The sequence below is a fragment of the Daucus carota genome, chromosome 1 (assembly GCF_001625215.2).
Source record: "Daucus carota subsp. sativus chromosome 1, DH1 v3.0, whole genome shotgun sequence".
NCBI classification, from domain to species: domain Eukaryota; kingdom Viridiplantae; phylum Streptophyta; class Magnoliopsida; order Apiales; family Apiaceae; genus Daucus; species Daucus carota.
This window is the reverse complement of record NC_030381.2, coordinates 44,355,717-44,375,727: the sequence shown is the minus strand read 5'-3', so window position 1 is coordinate 44,375,727 and position 20,011 is coordinate 44,355,717. Positions and strand designations below refer to the sequence as shown.

At 34.9% G+C, this 20,011-nt stretch overlaps 1 protein-coding gene across 7 annotated transcripts; it reads right to left on the bottom strand.

The window, feature by feature from the left end:
- Positions 1-537: 537 nt before the first annotated feature.
- Positions 538-19,023, bottom strand: LOC108205155 (methylmalonate-semialdehyde dehydrogenase [acylating], mitochondrial-like). Of its 7 annotated transcripts, none has more exons than XM_064085645.1 (21): positions 18,796-19,022; positions 15,788-16,343; positions 15,364-15,446; positions 15,147-15,221; positions 14,890-15,051; positions 14,725-14,803; positions 14,440-14,594; positions 14,012-14,075; positions 13,236-13,315; positions 9,577-9,645; positions 7,863-7,913; positions 7,607-7,755; positions 7,330-7,420; positions 6,459-6,539; positions 4,563-4,640; positions 4,411-4,446; positions 4,279-4,322; positions 3,621-3,699; positions 3,442-3,532; positions 1,619-1,843; positions 538-1,504 (listed from the first exon to the last, which is right to left on the bottom strand). In XM_064085645.1, the coding sequence occupies exons 2-21, from the start codon at positions 16,320-16,322 to the stop codon at positions 729-731; spliced, it is 3,003 nt and encodes a 1,000-aa protein (XP_063941715.1). In that variant the 5' UTR covers positions 16,323-16,343; positions 18,796-19,022; the 3' UTR covers positions 538-728. The 7 variants fall into 7 exon arrangements, with proteins under 7 accessions (XP_063941715.1, XP_017230487.1, XP_017230464.1 ...); XM_017374998.2 differs by having other exon boundaries at positions 538-1,554; positions 1,639-1,843; XM_017374975.2 differs by having other exon boundaries at positions 538-1,843; positions 18,796-19,023.
- Positions 19,024-20,011: the final 988 nt, after the last annotated feature.

The following is a 20,011-nucleotide window of genomic DNA, read 5'->3' as shown; positions in this document are numbered from 1 at the left end:
CACTTTTTGCATGTGCAACTCTACTGCCGGCGGTTGCAGAACATGTAGTGTCTGAGAGCAAGTCCAGTAGGTTGCCTATCTCATTATATATTGATAATATAAAATAATGAATCCTAGTGAATCTTAGTGATTTAGATAATTTACATTAACGGAATGTATTCAATTGAGATTTTAATGGATTGTTTTTATTTTAGGGATTTTAATGGATTGTATGTGATTTTTTGTGAATTCTTGATAAAATGTCACAAAGTTGATAGGATTTAAGCACAATGCTTAAAAATCTCATGGATTTTGGGGATGTGCTAGTGATTTAGGTAATCAGTAGGATAGTATTGCAGATACATTACCTAAATGTGAGTTTAAGAGCACATTTAGATAATCTATTGGACTTGCTCTAACTGTCTCGATTTCGAAATGATTCTTAGATATCTTAGACATTCTTCATCCAGTACTATTATCAGCTAAAGACTGAACAAAACAAAACAAAAGGAACCACCGATGACAGCTGAGTGCCTGAGTCTCAAGGGGCATCACAAGGCAATGTATGAAACTTCAATTCCTAATTGCTACTTTTGCATGGTCACACCGACTGGGTTGGAGTGTAGGTAAAATAAAACAAAAAAGAACATGGCACCATATAATAATTTAGAAAACCTTTACAGTTATTTGCAATGGATTACCCAAACGTCTATCTGTTGTTTACTATGGATGGTAAAATACGATGGCACCTACCGCCTCTGAGATGTTGATTGCGACCCATGACCAGAATATTCACCCATAAATACTGTTTCTGGATCAAACATTCTCTGACCAGACGTCCGAGATGATGTTGGCAACTCACTATTCCTCTGAAAAGTCGAAGGCATGTACATTCTTTCACTAGTTAGAGGCATAAAACCTGTCATATGGGACTGGACCATGTCATTCCTGCCAGATGTATGCAGGTACTCTCTATCGGAAGCTGGATGCAAAACGGTGGTTGCCCTCGTAGGCATCAGAGCAATACAGGCTTGCGGTGGCAGCATGTAGACACCCCCAGAATTTGGCAGGCCTGCAGAGTCAGCTATTTTAGATGCTGCAGGAGCATAAATACTTTCAAAGGTAGGACGAGTATTAATGTCTGTCCTGTGAAGATTTGAACCCATATTGTCATTTCCACTGGACATTAGACTCAATATGTCTTTCCTCTGCGATGTAGGAACTGAAATTTCTGAGTCTTGATCGGTAGAGAGGTCCATCCTCAGAGATGTTGAGGTGGTGCTTTTTGTTTTGAGAGAAGCTGTTGGCACATAAGTCCTGTTTGGAAACAGATCCGACCCAGTCCTTGGTGATTTTAGGGAAAGGGAATCACCAGACTGAAATTTTGGAGGTATATGTACTCTCTCAGAAGTTTGTGGTGTGGATAACGATGTCCTGTGAACATCCAAATTATGCTCCTTACTAGCAGAAGGCATGGCCAGTGATATGTCCTGGTTTATTAAAGCCCTCTCCAATCGAGAAGGCGGTTGAGTTGCCCTGCCCTCGGTCGAAAGCTCTCTAACAATGGTCTGACATCTGGATGAACGTGGTATCAGGTTTGGTGAATCAACTTCAGATAATGGAGGCAAGGATAATAGAGCATTCTGGCTAGCTATATACCTCTCAGATGCTAAAGGTGTAATTGGTAAAACTCCTAGGTTGGGTGCATCACTTCCGGATGTTGGAGGTTGCAATTCGGGTGGAGATTGACGTCTTTGAGTCTCAAGTATCTGAGGGACAGGCAATGGAAGTTTTCTGGCTGGCAAGTCCTTCCATTTTTGTGCAACCACTTTCATTTTTGTGTAAAATTGAACACCCTCCTTACCTGAAACCGTAAACAAGAAAAAGAAAGAAGAATTAAAGTTGATGCGTGTGTGATACAGTAATGCATGTTGAATAGTGAATACGCGGTCCATTGAACACGAGCAGCTATAATCTTATCAGTAATATATTACCCTTTTTAAGATCTCGATGTCGATGCCCTAAAAACATACAACAACAAAACTTCAAAGCCTAATTATTTCTAAAAATGAACAAAGTTTCTATAACAGAACCAAATACCATGTAGAGATCTCAGCCATATAGAGATACTAATCTACACAACGACGACTATATCAGACCTTTTTTTATTTTATTTGAGTTTTCAAAAAGCAGATGAAATCGAACCACAGATACTCAAACACTGGCTTATTAAAAGAGGAGAGGTAAGTGCAACTGCCAAGAAGTCCAACAATCATCGGAGCTTGTATGCATTACCATGTACTGCCAGAAGTAATTTCAGTGATTTATGCAGCAATATTAAAAACTAATATTGATTAAGCAATTACTCCTACACAAATTTGTGAACTGTACTTCTATGTTCCTTCTAGGATCTAACTTAATAATTTGTTCACTTTTCTCAGTTATCTGCTTTCAAAATGATAGATAGGGGTTGGGACAAAAAAATTATGTGGTTAAAACCTGGTCGTATAACTTCTAGTGGCCTCTCATTGTAGAATATTCTTGGTTACTAAATACAGAGAAATAAACATCAAGTCCGGTGCACCTGGACTTAAGTCTATCAAAATAAGTCAAAGAGGTCGAAATTCAACATGAGAATGCGGGGGAGGTGGGAAGCTACTACAGTATGCAAAATAAAGGCACATCATTACAAAAAATATGTAAGTTCAGCAGAATCTAGATCCCAAATATATTGTAGGGAAGTGTGCCCTAAATGCTAAGGCATCAACGCTAAATATATGGTAGTTAAAGAAGAAGAGGACCGGGTATCAAATATACAGCAGCGTTGTCCACAAAATATTATCCTATCAAGATTAACATCATTGGATGGGTTCCATTAATTTCCCCCACTACAGAAAGCATGAAATCTTTGTTTCTAGTCAGTAAGCTCTTTGCTATTAGCAAGTTTCCACGAGCAAACATGACATAATTCGACCAAACACCTTGTTGCTAGGAAAATGACAACTTTAGTTTGATTATTGTTACTAACCAAACATGTATTTGAAAACTGAATTTGTTCTATCCAGGTTCAATAGACAGATTTCACAAGTAAGAAAAATAATGTAGTATCATTAGCATGTGATGCCTGGTGACCAGTAAACTAACATCTTAAGTGTCTGGATGGAAGATTTACCAAATCAATAGCAAAAACTTTAAGTCGTGATAAATTGTATGTGATATAAATATCTTTACAATAAAAATAAATAAATTGTAGCCATGATGTAGTACTGTAGTAACTACATGACTTCGAGGATTTCACAATGCAAAAATATATAAATAATTTGAAAACACAAGTCTCTGTGTCAATTTCTCCGTAAATGTAACAACATACACACACCTACACAAAGACAGAGAGAAAGATGATAAGGATTACATACACACACCTACACAAAGACAGAGAGAAGGATGATAAGGAACTTGTACCGTAAAATTTCAGATCACCAGAAATAGAAGCCTTTAAACCATCAAATGAGAAAAATGTCAATGCTGTTGGAACGGGTACATTTACTCCAATCTAAATCAATTCTTCCACATGTTAAATGACACCAATTTTATAAAGTTTGAAAAGAACAGGTTTGGATATGAAGTACAAACTCACTCACCAGCTCAGAATCAACTTCATTCTGGAACTTCCTAGCAGCAGCAACAGATGTAGTGAATATGGTGGCTCCATTACCGTTCCTATAAACACAGAGCTTCTGTGTAAATTATGATAAAGTTTATACGACTCCATCTTAATCCAACAAAAAACAAACAAACAAATTATTTTGTAATGGGATTCATTGGAAACTGAAGTTAATTTGTATGACATCGGTGCATTTTAAAAGCATCACAATTGCAATATCTATGATGATATTTGCATTAGTTATCCAATTAGCTTAATACTCCTATTTTTAAGGGTTATATAATTAACTCTTCAGACATGTTCTGTTGAACAAATATACATTTCTTACTTTTCCCGGTGGGAGGCTTAAGTATAATGTTTCTTCCAATTTTTTTTATTTCTTTGCCATTACTATTATTATTTTCGAGAATAAGATCTATTAAATTTGTAATTACTAAAGCTGAACTTCATAGTTTACATAAGGGCAAAAGAAAACATAAAAAGAAACTTAGCGGCACTGATTGTCTTTATTGGGAATAGTACATACATATTATTTACGAAGATTATAATTTATATCTACCATTTAAGCTGAAGAGATGACAGTTATAATAAAATAAGTTCAAAGGAAGTTCGAGACAAAAATAGAAAGGAAATACTTCTGTCGATTGATAATGGTTACAGCGTCTTCTAGTTTGTCAACCTGCAAGTTATAATCAGGTATTCTTAAAGTTATTTAAGGCCTAAGCAGTTTACATGATCAGAAGATGAATAACCAACTTAAAATATACCTGCATACAAAGAAGAACTGGTCCAGACATTTCTTCCTGCAACCAATATAGAAAATTAGGTGTTATGTTTAAATTTTCATTTATCAGGTACGGAGTATCATCTTTAGTCCACCAAAATTGCAACATTAGGAACATGATTCTGTAATATGTACCTTGTAGCAATTCATGCTAGTTGTGACATCGCACAGGATAGTTGGACCAACAAAATTTCCGCGCTCATATCTTGGAACCTGCAAATGAGTGACAAAAAATAAAATCGCAAGTTGAAATCCTCAAATTCAGCATAACTAGTTAACAATGAGAACATTGGACTAGATTTTGAATTCAACTCAAGATTGATATTTGACTTTATTTTGTATGGAGTTTGCAGCGCTCCATTGTCAACCCAACATATCTACCTATAACCTATAATATGCAGAATTGCAACCATGAAGAGAATAATATGATCAGTTTAGGTGCATATTTGCATTTAATTTAACTGAATATACTGCCCATATGAGTTTTTACATCAGAATTCCTGATGCCTTTATCAGACATTTAAATGGATTTTACATAATTTACAAATATACTTTGTGAAACTTAGTACATTATTTGTTGGGTATCAACCCAATAGGAATAGGATTCTGATTTGAGTTAGAAATTAGAATTGGATTAGGATTATGATTAGGTATATTAGAGTTAGATTCTGATTTGTCTAAGTTTGATGGCTATATATACATAGTCATATTGTTTGATAGGTATGCTTGAGTATTGGTAGGCTTGAGTATCCTAGTTTGTTGGATTGTATTATTGATACCGGTTTTGATTAATAATACAAGTTAGGACGTGGATTTTCCGCGTCATATAATTTTGTGTGTGTGCTTTGTATTAGAAGACTGATCTCGTATATTATTCCTAACATTATTTACATATATACTTTTGTGCTTAACTTCATCCTTTTCTAATAAAACAAATACAATTTATCTCAAATAAATAATTTGCGGGAAAAAATGGTGCTAATATTGGTTCACTTATAGAGATGCCTGCAGTTGATTTTTCAAATTGTATGATGATTTAAGACAGGATTAAGAATCCTGGCAAAAAAAGAAAAAAAGGGAAAAAAGACAGGATTAAGAATAAGGAGGTATATTATGCATGCAGAGAGTAGGTAGAAAACAGAATAAGTCCACAGAGTTATTAACAAATAATCATATTAATTTAAATTTAACCCTAAAAATAATATTAAAATTGTATCTCCTAGTTTCCTTACATAGAAGGATCCATAAACTTTACCAACAAGTAAACCCTGAGAAGAAGGAATATAATTATAAACAGCATCTACTTTTTTACACTAATCTACTGCCATAATTATATGAATGAAACAACCCAGTATTACTTTCTTCTAGTTTGTAGTGGACACCTGCTGATATTATAGTACTAGTTCTCTGATTGTGTATAAATTCTTTCACAACCCAAGCAAGTCCGCAGAGGCCTTTTTAGACAAATGATGCTGAGCAAGTATTAAAAGATTTACTTGTATTTATTTTAGGTTACTATATATGGTTTAGTATTTGTAACTCATGACTGTACTAGGAACAAGTTTGGTTAGACCATTTGTCATGCGTATCAAATGATAAAGAGCCAAACTTTGAAGTATTAGTAAGAGAACTGAACACATAAAAGGTTATGCAAACCAAACAGATTAACCTTTTAACAATCACATGTGACACACATGACATAATAAATGAACCCCCGGCATGCATCATGCATGCCTTAGTTGCCGACTGTATCTAATCATATACAAAGTTCATTCAATTTCACTGAAGCCCCATTATGAAAATAACCATGTACCACCTGCCACTTAATCCAAAATCTACAGCATGCAAATTGTCTGAAGACTCTGAACAAGGTCTTCTCATAGTCATTTATATACAATTCACATAAAATAATGAAAATATCTTGTATTAGCTGAAACATAATAAAGTAACAAAATGACTGAATCTAACAGAATGTATGCTGTTTAATGCACAATCAGCGTTCATTTACCATACAAGCAGGTAAAAATTTACCATAATGTGTCTTCCATCAAGTATAAGTCTAGCTCCACTTTCAACTCCACTTTGAATTTGTTTGCATATATAATCCTTTGCCTGTAAATTTATAAAAAAAGTAACCCATGAAGAAAAAAACAAGAACTTAATCCAACAAGATGAGTGCAATAGTCAGTGGTCCATACTCCCTAGACAATAAAACTCAAACATATTCAGCTTCAAATGACATTTGGATTAATCGGAATTCATCTCCTAAACCATTGAGTTTTCCTACTATGTCTTCTTCAAAATACTATTAAATTAAAATCTATATGAAGCATCTGCGGATGAATGCATGTATAGCCCCCTGAGTTTTGCCTCAAAGCTTATCATGCCCCTAACCTTTGCGACAGATCAATAATACCCCTCATCTTATCATTTCATAATACTTGCACCCTTTTCAAAATCATAAATTTATTTTTTCGACTTACTATTGAAATATATATTTTCATATTTATTTAGACACAAACTGATACATAATTATTTCTACGGCACCAAAAAATTTATAAACCACAAATATTACAGTTGTAATCTCACAATATAATTTACGAAAAATAAATTGAAACATAAATAAATTAAATTATAACTCATTTTATATATTATTGTAAGATTAAATGTAATATCATATCATTATACATAGTCTTTATCATATTAGTATTGTATGAATATTTTAATTATGAAATAGTTATTAAAAATTTATTCACCCTTGCATTAACTTATTAATAATTTAAGAAGGGTACATATCTTAAAAAAATTATGAAGTACATGGGCATGCTACGTATTATGTAGGAGTATAAGAGTCTGATTGGTCCTTTTCAAAGGTGATAAAAAGCTTCATTAGTAGTTTTACCTCTTTACTTGTAACTGGTCCAAGATCAGCCCCAGGTTCTTTTCCAGCAGTTACTTTAAGTGCTTTTGCGCGCCTAACAAGTTCTTCTTCCCTAAAGAAAGCCGTTCATGTTTGATAAAGATATGGTATACATTATAAGAAAATACATACACACACACACATATGTGCGCGTGTGTGTGTGTTATCGGAAACTTACATTATTTGCTGCATAAGAAACATATATCTTTTCACAAATTTCATGTAACAAAGAGAAACATATGTTTCAAAGATTTCATACCAAGACCCTGAACCACCAACAAAGATAACTGTATTGAGAGCCATGCTTCTTTGACCTGCGGTCCCAAAGCCAGCAGTGACCAATGCATCCAAAGTTGCATCACTCGCATCAGGCATGACAATTGCATGATTTCTCACTCCCAAAGGACACTGAGGGCAAAAAACCATATTACAATGATAGCTAACGTAATAATCAAATATATTACCAATGACGGTAACTATTTGTAAGAAATTGAAGAAGAAGAAGAATAGTTAACCTGAACCCGCTTGCCTCTGGCCACTGCCCGTGCATATGTGTACATTCCATCCTTTACATTGAGGAGAAAACAAAAATAAGCTAAAACATTTTACCTCAATATATTAATTGGATTTAGAGATTTAATTGAGTGTTTCAGACAGCAGAGTACTACAGTGCATAACTTCAGTTCAGTAATATTGGCCCTTGAAAGGTTAATACCAGTTTCCAGAAGCAAATAGATAGGCGAAGTGTGGCCCTCATAAGATTTTATAGTAATTTTAATGTGAACATATTACCATACTAGTACTGCGATATTACACACTAGTAGTAATTCCTTTTTTTCTTGTTACCATTTCAATTTAGGTCTTTGCCTATTATATGTGAGACTCCTATAAACCAACATCCTCACATAATAGCAATTATCTTAATCCCGGTATCAAGCTACTATTACGCAGGATCTGTCAAAAAAAAAAAAAACTACTATTGCACAGGCTATTTATTTTTTGTATATGTGCACATGCAATTTCCTTGAATCCTACAAATCATCTATGGCCGTCAGTGTAGGCACGTTCCTACCACACCAATGCAAGGTGCGCCATATGGACAACAGTTATTCACCCCATTTTTATGACTTCCATATTTGACTTGTCTGTTTGTGGTGGTTTGTGATTCTCATTATCATAAACATCAACTTATACTTATGTAAATATAAGTTCATCGTGATCATGTATATCACATTAACGACCTTGATTTCAAACGATAGAAATGGCTCCTTGTTGCATTTTCTCTAGCCCAGATATATTTTGTAACATCCCACATCGATTAGTTAAAGAGTATTTGGACCTTTATAAGCACAAACAAATAACCAATGTATACCAATTTGCTAGCACTTTTAGGCCGACCTGTGGTGGATTGTTGGGACCAGTATGCATCTAGTTGTGGGCTTGAAATGTTATAAATGGTATCAGAGCTCTATCCGTCCGGAAGTGCAAAGGCACTGCCCGGGTTTCGTAAGTTTGATTATGGACTCGACGAGGACGTCGAGCATATAAGAGGGGCTGTTTGTAACATCCCACATCGATAAGTTAAAGAGTATTTGGACTTTTGTAAGCACAAGCAAATAACTAATGTATACCGATTGCTAGCACTTTTGGGCCAGCCTGTGGTGGGTTGTTGCTTCAGTTTGAGTGGGAGTCGATACAACAAGATGCCCAAATAAGTGTATCAATTTTACGACATTAAATCAAACACTAGGAATGGCGTCTTTGTTGCATATTCTCTAGCCCAGATCTATATGCTTCAGTTTGAGCGGAAGTCGATAAAACGAGGTGTCCAAGCATTATCATATTTGAAAATTATATATCCCTATTCAAAAGCATATCTGCGTATATGCTTCAGTTTGAGAGGGAGTCCATAAAACAAGGTGCCCAAGCATTATCGTATTTTCAAATTAGATATCCCTATTCAAAAGCATATATGCGCAGGTATTTGAAACTAGAAACTTCTCTGAAGTAACATCTGGACCCAATTATATATGGCATTTTACAACAACAGTAAAGAATGTCCTTTTTAATACGTTCGATTTTGATAAGTGATCAATATTTTGTGTAAACGAGAACACAAAAGTACATGCCAAACAAGACTAATGTATTTGTAGTGTCCGTGTTAATAGGAAATCAAAGTCCGTCGCAAAGCATGACATACAATAAACAGAAAAAAAAATATCAACTTACATTATTATCTGAGCTAATTAATGATATTGCTTTGACATCATCATCATCACATATTAGATTGACAATATCCTGCGAAACAGTTGATGTAAGCCAAACAAATTTTTCCAAAAACAATAACAAAGGCTATACACATTGGACTAATTGCGGCAATATGTCAGATTAAACTGAGAATGTGTGTGTGTGTGTGTAGGGTCGCGTTTTATGGAGAACAGGTTTTAGCATGTGAACACTAAGAAACCCTATTGTTTTGCAAGAGAACGATATAACATTTAAAAAATAGAATATTTGCAAAACAATTGTTCTGCACTTTTTGGAAAATGCAGAACAACTGTTCTTAGTGTTCTCACTTGAATTACTACCTATATATAGAGAGGGTATATATATATAGGGACCTACTTCAATACAAACAACTAAAATACAAAGTAAATACAAACCAATGCGATTAAGTAGAATGGGAAGGGTTTTAGGGCCGGGGAATGACCCCGAGAAGGGCCTAGACGGGGTCTTAGTAGGGCCTAGTAGGGTCAGGGTGGGGCCTAGTGGGACCGTGGTGGGACCAAATATTGGCTCTTAAGACTGTGTGGAGCATGTCTAAGGCCTGTGTGGAGCCTTGGCGAGGGTCTAGTGGGCCCGAGATGGATTGAGTGGGGATACTCTATTAGATTATATAAAACATCAATTATGTTAAATTCTAGAATTTGGGCCCCAAATAACCAAATTTGGGGTGTAAATGCCCCAAATATCAAAATACCCGGAAATTGGCCCTCACTGAGCAATAAAGACGCGGATGGTGTAGCGTCTTTATTAAAAAATGTAAGACGCTACATCGTGTAGCGTTTAGGTCATTTGATTTATATAAAATCAGGAAGACGCTACTTGGTATCACGTTCAACCTGAATTCATTTGCTGCTTTATATGTGATGGGCCTTTGTAATGGGCTTCTTTTATCTGCCAAAACGTTATACACAATAGCGTTTAATGCATGTTTTATTGTTTTGGGGTTTTTGTTAAGATCAAACGCCACCTCATGTGACGTTTCTCTTTTATTATAAATTAAAACGCTAATTCCCTCGGCGTTTGTTTTGTTTTTTTTTTTCTCAAATATTAATTATTCTAAAATCAATCCTAAACTCTAACCGTCAGTCAATTTAATTTAAAATATAAATTAATCATTCTAAAAACCCAAACATAAACCCTACATGTTAACGACTGTTAATTTATTTTTTAAACTGGTTTCTCGGTTTTAGGGCCTTCGGCCCTGCAGCCTCGCATTAATTAGGGTTTAGGCTCGTGGGAGTAGGGCCGTAGGCCCTACACCCTCAATCCTAAACCCTAACCGTCGGCCAATTTAATATACAGTACGAATTAATCATTCTGCAACCCAAACCTAAACCCTAAATATTAACAGTTGTAAATTTATTTATTCCGCCGGCGTCTCGGCTTCAGGGCCTTCGGCCCTTCAGCCACACATAATTAGGGTTTAGGCTCGAGGGAGTAGGGCCTACCGGCCCTACACCCTCAATCCTAAACCCTAACCGTCGGCCAATTTAATATACAGTACGAATTAATCATTCTGCAATTCAAACCTAAACCCTAAATGTTAACGGTTGTAAATTTATTTATTCCGCCGGCGTCTCGGCTTCAGGGCCTTCGACCCTTCAGCCTCGCTTAATTAGGGTTTAGGCTCGAGGGAGTAGGGCCTACCGGCCCTACACCCTCAATCCTAAACCCTAACCGTCGGCCAATTTAATATACAGTACGAATTAATCATTCTGCAACCCACCCTAAATGTTAACGGTTGTAAATTTATTTATTTCGTCGGTTTCTCGGCTTTAGGACCTTCGGCCCTGCGGCCTCGCATTAATTAGGGTTTAGGCTCGAGGGAGTAGGACCTACCGGCCCTACACCCTCAATCATAAGTCAATTTAATTTAATTTTTAAATTAATCATTCTAAAACCCAAATATAAACCCTAAATGTTAACGATTATAAATTTGTTGTTAATTTTATTTATAAATAAACATATAATAAAAAGTTTATAAACACTACTTCAAGTAGCGTCTTATCTTTTGTTAAAAGTAGAAGACGCTACACGAAGTAGCGTGTTTTTATTATATAAAAACGCTACTTCCTGCACGTCTCTTATGGTCATTCACGGCCATTTTATCAAATTGAGGTAATCTGGGCCTTACTTTTCATATTTTGGTTATTACGGGCCATCTTTCTAAATTCTAACTTTTTAAACACAATCGAGAGCATTTTATGATTATTTATAGGCCCAATAATCGACTGACTACAAAGTATGGCCAAAATAGCTTTAATAGCATGTAGATTTTCAAGCTCAAAGGAATGAAAGTTAAGTCAAATGTAAATACTATTCTTTGGCCCAAATTACCTACTAGGGGTTACTATTGAAGGGAAATTAAAACTAGATTAGAGACAAAAATAGGTTGTTCTAATGATATTAGCATAGAATCTGGAGAACCCAATTTAGAAGAATTTTCAATTATTTAGGTTTCACAATTAAATAATTTTTCGAGTTCCCTTTTTTAACAAATAGAATTTCAGATAATAAAAATTCCAATGATGCTATAAAATTTCAAGTTCTTTTATAGGTAATGCGGTACTAGTTAACTTGAACATTTTTCTTTCCTTCAAGGTAATAAAACATGTTAATAAAATAAAACTTTATAAGAATCATACTAAAACTCAAATTCTTCTTAGAATATCTTTCAGATCTATGCACCCACGCGTAACATTAAATTGTCAGTAAGTATGCTGCTCATATTTTTGGTTTCCACAGTCCACCAAACTCCTTGAGTTTTGAATTCTAAAGCATGACACTTTAATGTTATAAATGCAAACGACTTGACACTTTAATGTTATAAATGCAAACGACTTGGCACTTTAATGTTATAAATGCAAACGACTTGACACTTTAATGTTATAAATGCAAACGACTTGACACTTTGATGTTATAAATGAAAACGACTTGATGCTTTGAACTTATAAATATCACTTTATACACTCCTAAAAGTATGTGATACATTAACTTTAATTTCTATTAAAGTCAAATCAACCTTAACATGATAAAATATAGACCCTCATGACGATTCCTAATCCAGTCACTGCATGCAGTTGATTTTGTTTTTTCAATTCCATATTCAATTTCATAGAAAGAAAAACGAGGCATGTGGAAACTGGGAAACATTTTTTTCCCCTGAACGCTCTTGGGGAGTGCAATATGTAGACTGTTGCTTCTCTTATCATAACAAAAAAGAGCTCACTTTTCTTAACACTGATATTTGTCCTACCATGTTTGGCTGGTTAATATATGTTTGTGCAAAGATATTTCAATTACATTTTTAGAAATTAATTTAATCATCATACCATATCTAGGAGAAACTCTTCAACTTGTTTTTGGTTCAAACTTTAAAACTAAAAGGAAATGTAAGTACTTGAGATAAGTTACCAATGACCAAAAAAATCATAGAAATTTTGCTTATTTAGTGAAAAGAAAGAGGTCGATTTAATAATGTCACATTGTCACAGTACGAAGTTCAGGCCAACTTGAAGTAGCAGCCCAAGAAAACTGATACATAACTAAAGCAAGTTACACAAAATATAAATAATTAAGGATTTTCGGGTGAGTTAGCGTACATGGGTACCATGCACGATATTTAAGACACCGTCAGGTAAGCCAGCCTCCATTGCCAGTTCTGCAATAAGCATTGAAGCCCCTAAAATAATACAATAACCAATTGAGAAGCATTATTTGTAAAATATTTGTAAGGATGAAAAGTTCGAACAAATTTTAAAGAGGATAAAACTCCAACTTTTGAGGTCCTATGACATTTAGAGAGAGAGAGAGAGAGAGAGAGAGAGAGTCTTGTCTAATGAGGTAACTTATTATATATATATGATATAAGGATATGGCTGCATATATCGAGACTTTCCCCATGCCCTGCCGATGTGGGAACTTGTGCAGTAGTACTTCTGTCTTTTCTATCTTAAATTCCTTTTTATTAGTTTGACTGTAGAGTTTGTCATTGAGGTAGTGCCTTCATACCATCAGCAGTGGGCTATTTAAAATTGATCGTCATGGAAACTGAATCTGGGGATAGTTTGGTTGACTAGGGATGGGTCATAGGTTTCTTAGCAAAGAAAAGCAGTGCCTAACTGTTGCCAACTTTTTAGTGCTCAAAGTTGTACTTCAAAATGGACAAAGAGCCAGCTTTGGATTATATCAGAGAAAATAGAAAAAACTACCTAGTTTACAGATAAAGGATAAATCTTTATGAAAATGGATCAGAACTGGTTACAGCTTTTAAAAATTAATCAAAATGGTTCCTTTAGCAATTGTGTTAACATTTTCAATAGTAATACTGTTCTTAGAAAGTATACATGAAACCATTATGAGATGAAATATACTGTACCTGGATTTAGCTCAGATGGCTTCAGTATAAATGTATTGCCACATGTGACTGCTAAGGGAAATATCTGCCCATAGTTATAAATATTAGAACCCAGAAAAGAAATCAGATTCCTTCTTATCTTTACTGTGTAAAGAAAATCAATTAGCGGCAATAACAGTTAAAATGACATATATTCACATTTTATTTTAAACAAAAAAAATAAGTAGCACCTATGTAAACAAATTATAGAGTTGGGATATGTCATTCATAAGGAATTTAAATTTCTAGATTTAGCACAAATGCAGACATAAACACAAGTACCTACGGTTAGGTTGAGGAATTATGATTTATATGATGACAGTAAGGTACTGTTAAAAAATTGTCTATATGTGATAGGAGATTATATATATAAAAAAAAACCTTCCTAAGGAGAAGTAAAAATAACATACCCACAAGGGAATCATTGCAGGAAAGTTGAAGGGACAAATCCCAGCACAAACACCAAGTGGTTCTCTACTGCAGTAAGTGTCAATTCCGTTAAATGCATTGGGTGCAAAGTCCCCCATTTGCAAGGTTGCCATTCCACAGGCATGTTCAACAATTTCTATGCAATTCCAAAATACAGGTATAGACTTGTTAAGTTGAATTCAAAATTCGGAATTTTAAGAAGAAGATTCTTTGCATTCTCTTAATTTTTTTTATTATGTAAAAATCCAACCACGTAGAACACTAACCTACACCACGAAGCACGTCACCTTTAGCACCTTTCAATGTCTTACCCTGCTCTGTAGTAACACTATTAGCAAGCTTGTCCTGATCAGATGTAAAGCATCTTATAAGCATGTTATGGTAACTTAGCCAGGAAGAAATACAAAAAGAGAACCATTATGCATAATTACAATGTTCCTGCGAATGAGATCTTGAAACTTGAACATGATCTGTTGACGTTCTGTTAATGGAGTATTTTTCCATTTAGGAAAAGCCTGTTTGGCTGCACTTACTGCAGCTTTGAACTCGTCATAGGTAGTCAAAGGAGCTTGAGAAACAAGCTCTTGTGTTGCCTAAATAATTATTCTGAAAGTAAGTATTCATAATTTCACGCTGACAGGAAATTTAAAAAAAAAATATAGAGAGTTTGCTGCCATAACATGCTTACTGGATTCACAACATCAATAAACGCACAAGCTTTTGACTCCAAAAATTTTCCTCCAATTAGGTTCAGAACCTTCAGCTAAGGTAAAAACACCATTTAAGAAGATTAACACCAGCCACTAATTATATATATATATATACGGATTATAGGGTGAGGCAGAGGTGAATATGTAACCAACACATGAACAAAACTTATGTTTTATGTACACATTAAAACATACAGGATGGCTGTGTTGTATTGAAGATTCACCGGGCTTAAAGACAGCAGCAGAATTATTTGGTCTCCATTGTTTAATAGTTTTTGCTGCAAAGGAAAAGAAAAACACTTGTATTATCCTTTATAAAGCTAATAGTATCTTATTAGTCATTGGGAGCTCATTCTAATTTAGAAAATGCCATTAGTAGCTAATCACCCCCTAACTCATAACCATGACTCAAGTGACTTACATAGTGAGATAAGGCACAAAAATTTTGTGATTGCATTTCTGAATTTTGTGTTACATGTTGTGTTTTGGGTACATAAATGAATATACTACTCCTTGTCTGGACGTATATCGACCTACTTCTCATCAGAAAAATCTAGGATCAATGCATTTAAAATCCAACTAAAAGAAACCAACTTTATGTATTGAAATAAAAAATGACCTGTAAAATTTCCCTGACGAATTTTAGCTTTTACATTGTACAGATGCCTTGGTGTTGAGTGAAGCTCGGGATTGTTCTGCTTAAGAGCCTGGAGAACCTGACGTGGTTTTAAACCAGCTTCAGTCATCAACTTGATTTGGGCGACCTCTTCCTCAGTAAAACGACGACTATAGGGATGCTCAGACATATCCTTTAATGCTTCATGGTTGTGCTCAGCATGTTTTACTGTTAGCACCCACTCATCATCATCTTTTTTGCCTATAGCTTCGAAAGGGCAATTAATAAGACGAGAAGATGATTTTCGTTTACGCTTCTTCTCCTCAACCTTATGCCTGTTGCGATAAACACCTCCTCTATCACAACCAAGTATAACTCTTCTGTCTCTCTTAGACTTTTTGATAGTTACCACATATCCTTGGCTAGCACCAAATTCACGGACATATGTAATAAGTTCTTCACGGTTTTTAAAAGTTCCAGGTGTTGGTGGAAGCAATAACTTATTCCCAGCATCATCTGCCAGATTCTCAGTTTCCATTATAAGACAGCAGCTTCAAACCTAAAGCAAGCAAATTCAAAAAGAAGAAATCCATTAACCATAAACACTCTTGGAGATAATTTACATGTTTCGCAAAAGTTATATGCATCCAGAAGACAAGGCAATGGGATACACTAATACAGAAAATGTTCAAAAAAAATATATGTCACTAATTAGATAATAGTACCACCAAATAAATCACTGAATTAATGCGATACCGGTGAAATTATAGAGGGGGCATATCTCCACCTCCTGCACTACAGGAATAAGCATAATCGCGATGGTCAGTGCAAGAAGATGAGCTCGACTCATCATCCATGCTTGATTCCTGAGTTGGCTAATTCATTAGTATATACTGCCTTATCTCATCCTTTGAGTCCCATCAATCACAAGTATATTTATCAAGTAGTTTTATATAAAAGAAATAACACCATTCCTTAGTGACAGAGGTGCCCATGAAAACTGCCAGGTTGATTGACTAAAATGTCAATCAAAGTAATTTTTATTTTTCCTGGTCTACTCTAAAGTTTTTAGGGCTTGATATACACATATTCATTTGAGCCATTTCAGTTCAGTTGCTAGTTAATCATTTGAGCCATATATATCATTAACCTTGATTGTCTAGTGTTTCTTAGCCCAATTGCTTTTCCATCTACTTTAAGCCACATGTCCTAGGAAAACATTAAGGGATTATTCCCCAACTTCCTTTACATCTTTTCTCCTTCAGATGCTTAATCCGTAATAAAAAAAACCCTGGTAATATCATAGCTGTACTTGCAGCTTTATTTTTGACAAAAGACAAATTTATTATTATATATTAGAGACACTAAAATACCATAAGACAGAATATCTTGCAGGTAGATAAAAATCACATTTCAATAACCACATGAAGCTCAACAAGATCAGAGACTAGCAACTAGTAAAAAAAGGCTTTCTCCTGCAGTAGATTCAAATGCAACTAGCTGTCAAAAATAAAATCAGAACAATTCTTTATCAAGAAAGCCCCGATGATCAAAAATAATTATAGAACTGACATATATATGATCCTCAGACTTCCCTAAACCACATGGTCAATCAAATACATTTTGTAAAGGCATCAACCATACCTGAACCTTGTAAATATTTATTTATTAAGAGAACACACATAAATTAGGTCACTGTAAGAATAACGTATCAGATAACAGGAAATGTATACTTTGAGCGCGTAAAGAACAGATATGTGAAGACAAGACCTACATAGTATACCTCTCTGGTAGTAAATAGCAGTAACTGAACCAACTTTCAAGCTCCAAATAGTGCAGATTTGGGAAAACCGTGAGGAACGAATAATATAAAATTGCAAACAAACATTAGATATAGGGATCCTTGTAAAATCCAAGACCATGTCAACTACAGTTTAATGAGTTCAATGATATATGGAAGAGGAGAACAAGGTCAAAGATGTTTGTAAGTCCAAAAATTATGGTGTAAGCAAGTAAAAGGGTATATCCATACCAATGGGGAAAATATTCAAATCAGCTCCAATATACAACGACAAGGATATTTAGTAACATTTATGGAATGCCGATAACGTATAAGATATCATAACATCGAAAGCGGACAAATTTACATATATACCACACCTATGTCTTCTCGTGAAAAGAAACAAAACAATGTCTGAACTAATTCTTATTTCATTCATAAATTAATATTTATCAGCTCGTGTCTCTTGACATGTTACGTTTTTTGTAATTTTGACCTGTACGGATGTACTATATGAGCATAGCCAATTCAACCAATTACGATCATTAAAACCAAACAATAAAATTAACTGCAGCGATACAATCCAAAATAACCGTTTTTATCAGTTAGCATTTATAACCTGAACATGATCAGCAGTACCAATCCGGAAACTCACACGTACCAAAAAAAACATATCACAACTAAATTCAAATCCATCTCATATACACACATATATACACGTAGAAACTCGGTGATCAACAATTATAACCAATCGCGATATCTACTATGTTGTGAATTATCATCTAATTAGCTCCCTGGCTAGCGCAGTGCCACCTGTGTATATGCATATATGTGTACTTATCAGCTAAATTCATTCTCAACTCATACACATACATACATACACATATACTGTATTAGTTTTATATCCAGCTCATATATATACATGCAAAAGCATATCATCCAAATTCATTATCCAATCACATACATACATATACAAATCAGCTAAATGCCTAAATTTTGTTCAACTCATACACACACATATACATATCCGCTAAATTCATATCACGTAACAAACAACAAGCATTAACAATAAGCTATCTAGATTTCGACAAGTTAACAGTTCCGTCGCGGATACACGATACACGAAACACGAAAGTACAGGAACACCTCCGCGTACATATATCAGCTATATTGAGATGCATAGAGAAACTGAGATGATTAATGAGGAATAATAATCGATTGAGAAATTTACCTGATGATGAAGTGTGAGTTGATCAGCTCTCAGTGTAGTTGCATGTGTATGTATAATTGTGTGTGTGTGTGTTGTGATTGAAAGTGAGGAGAATGTGTGGGGGAAATGTATAGGGACACCCCTAATTGATCTAACGAAAAACCCCTCTTTTTGCCTCTGCTTATGTAGGGAAGCTTGGAACGACGACGTTTCGGGAGCGTAAGGTCCAAAATCACGCGTGCCCGGTGTGAGAGTTGATTGACTTTTGAGGCAAGGGGCGTATTAAATTGCTGCTATCCAGAGTGATTTTACGGACCAGACTGTTGAGGATTTTTTTTAAGATGGTTTTGAATTTATTACTCTTTATAATCGCTAGTTGAGCTCCAAACGCAATTTAGTATCTGAACTTTAAAACGTGGCAATATGCACTCTACATTTAACATTTTCGTGCAAGTTGTAACCCTTAGTCACTATTCCATCCAAATATGCCGTTAATTTTAGCTATTTGAAAGGTAACAGTGTGTGTATTAGTTTCTAACAGCTACTTTACCCTATGTGATCCCTCAAAATTTATGTATTATATTTTAAAATTATTTCTGAACACACACAATGATGTAAAAAAAATTAAAATAATTTTTAAAACTAGGCGTTATCCTCAAACAGTTAAAGTTAACGGCAGATTTAGACGGAATAGTGACTTAGGGTTACAACTTGCACGAGAATGTTAAGTGTAGGGTGGCGGGAAATGTTCATACCGCCGTCGAGAGAGGAGAGGTCAATGTCGACGGTGGATTTCTTGCTGTTACGGCCGAGGATGATGGAGTAGGTTTGTGTAAATCCCAAGTTTTGATGATGACACACTTTAGCAAGCTATCTTTCATTTCAGCTTAACATAATGCATTTACTCTGTTATAGCCTGCCATATTACTTGTCTAATCCGATTCTGCAGGAAACAGAGATATAGCAAGCTATTGTCATATCTTAGCTTGACATGTTTAAGTTATAGTATTTTAGCCTGCTGTTTGTATTTCTAACCTTGTGTTGCAGGAATTTTACTATAACAGAATTATAGCGAGCTGTTTTATAATAGCGAGCTATGATAGAGTCCTACCAGAAGCAGAACACTTCAAAGAATGCAGTTGTTGTCTTCTACAATTTATAGGACTTAAGGTGTACGTTTTCTAATATGTATATGAGTTAAATATATATATTATAAGCTCAGATCTTTTAATTGAAA

What these genes read in the sequence shown, in the direction of transcription:
- LOC108205155 (XM_017374975.2), bottom strand. Translation starts at nt 16,322, where the DNA reads ATGGAAACTGAGAATCTGGCAGATGATGCTGGGAATAAGTTATTGCTT. An exon ending in CTGCAATGATTCCCTTGTGG is followed by an intron (nt 14,076 to 14,439) that starts GTATGTTATTTT and finishes AACTATGGGCAG; the next exon opens with ATATTTCCCTTAGCAGTCAC. An exon ending in CTAGCATGAATTGCTACAAG is followed by an intron (nt 4,447 to 4,562) that starts GTACATATTACA and finishes TATTGGTTGCAG; the next exon opens with GAAGAAATGTCTGGACCAGT.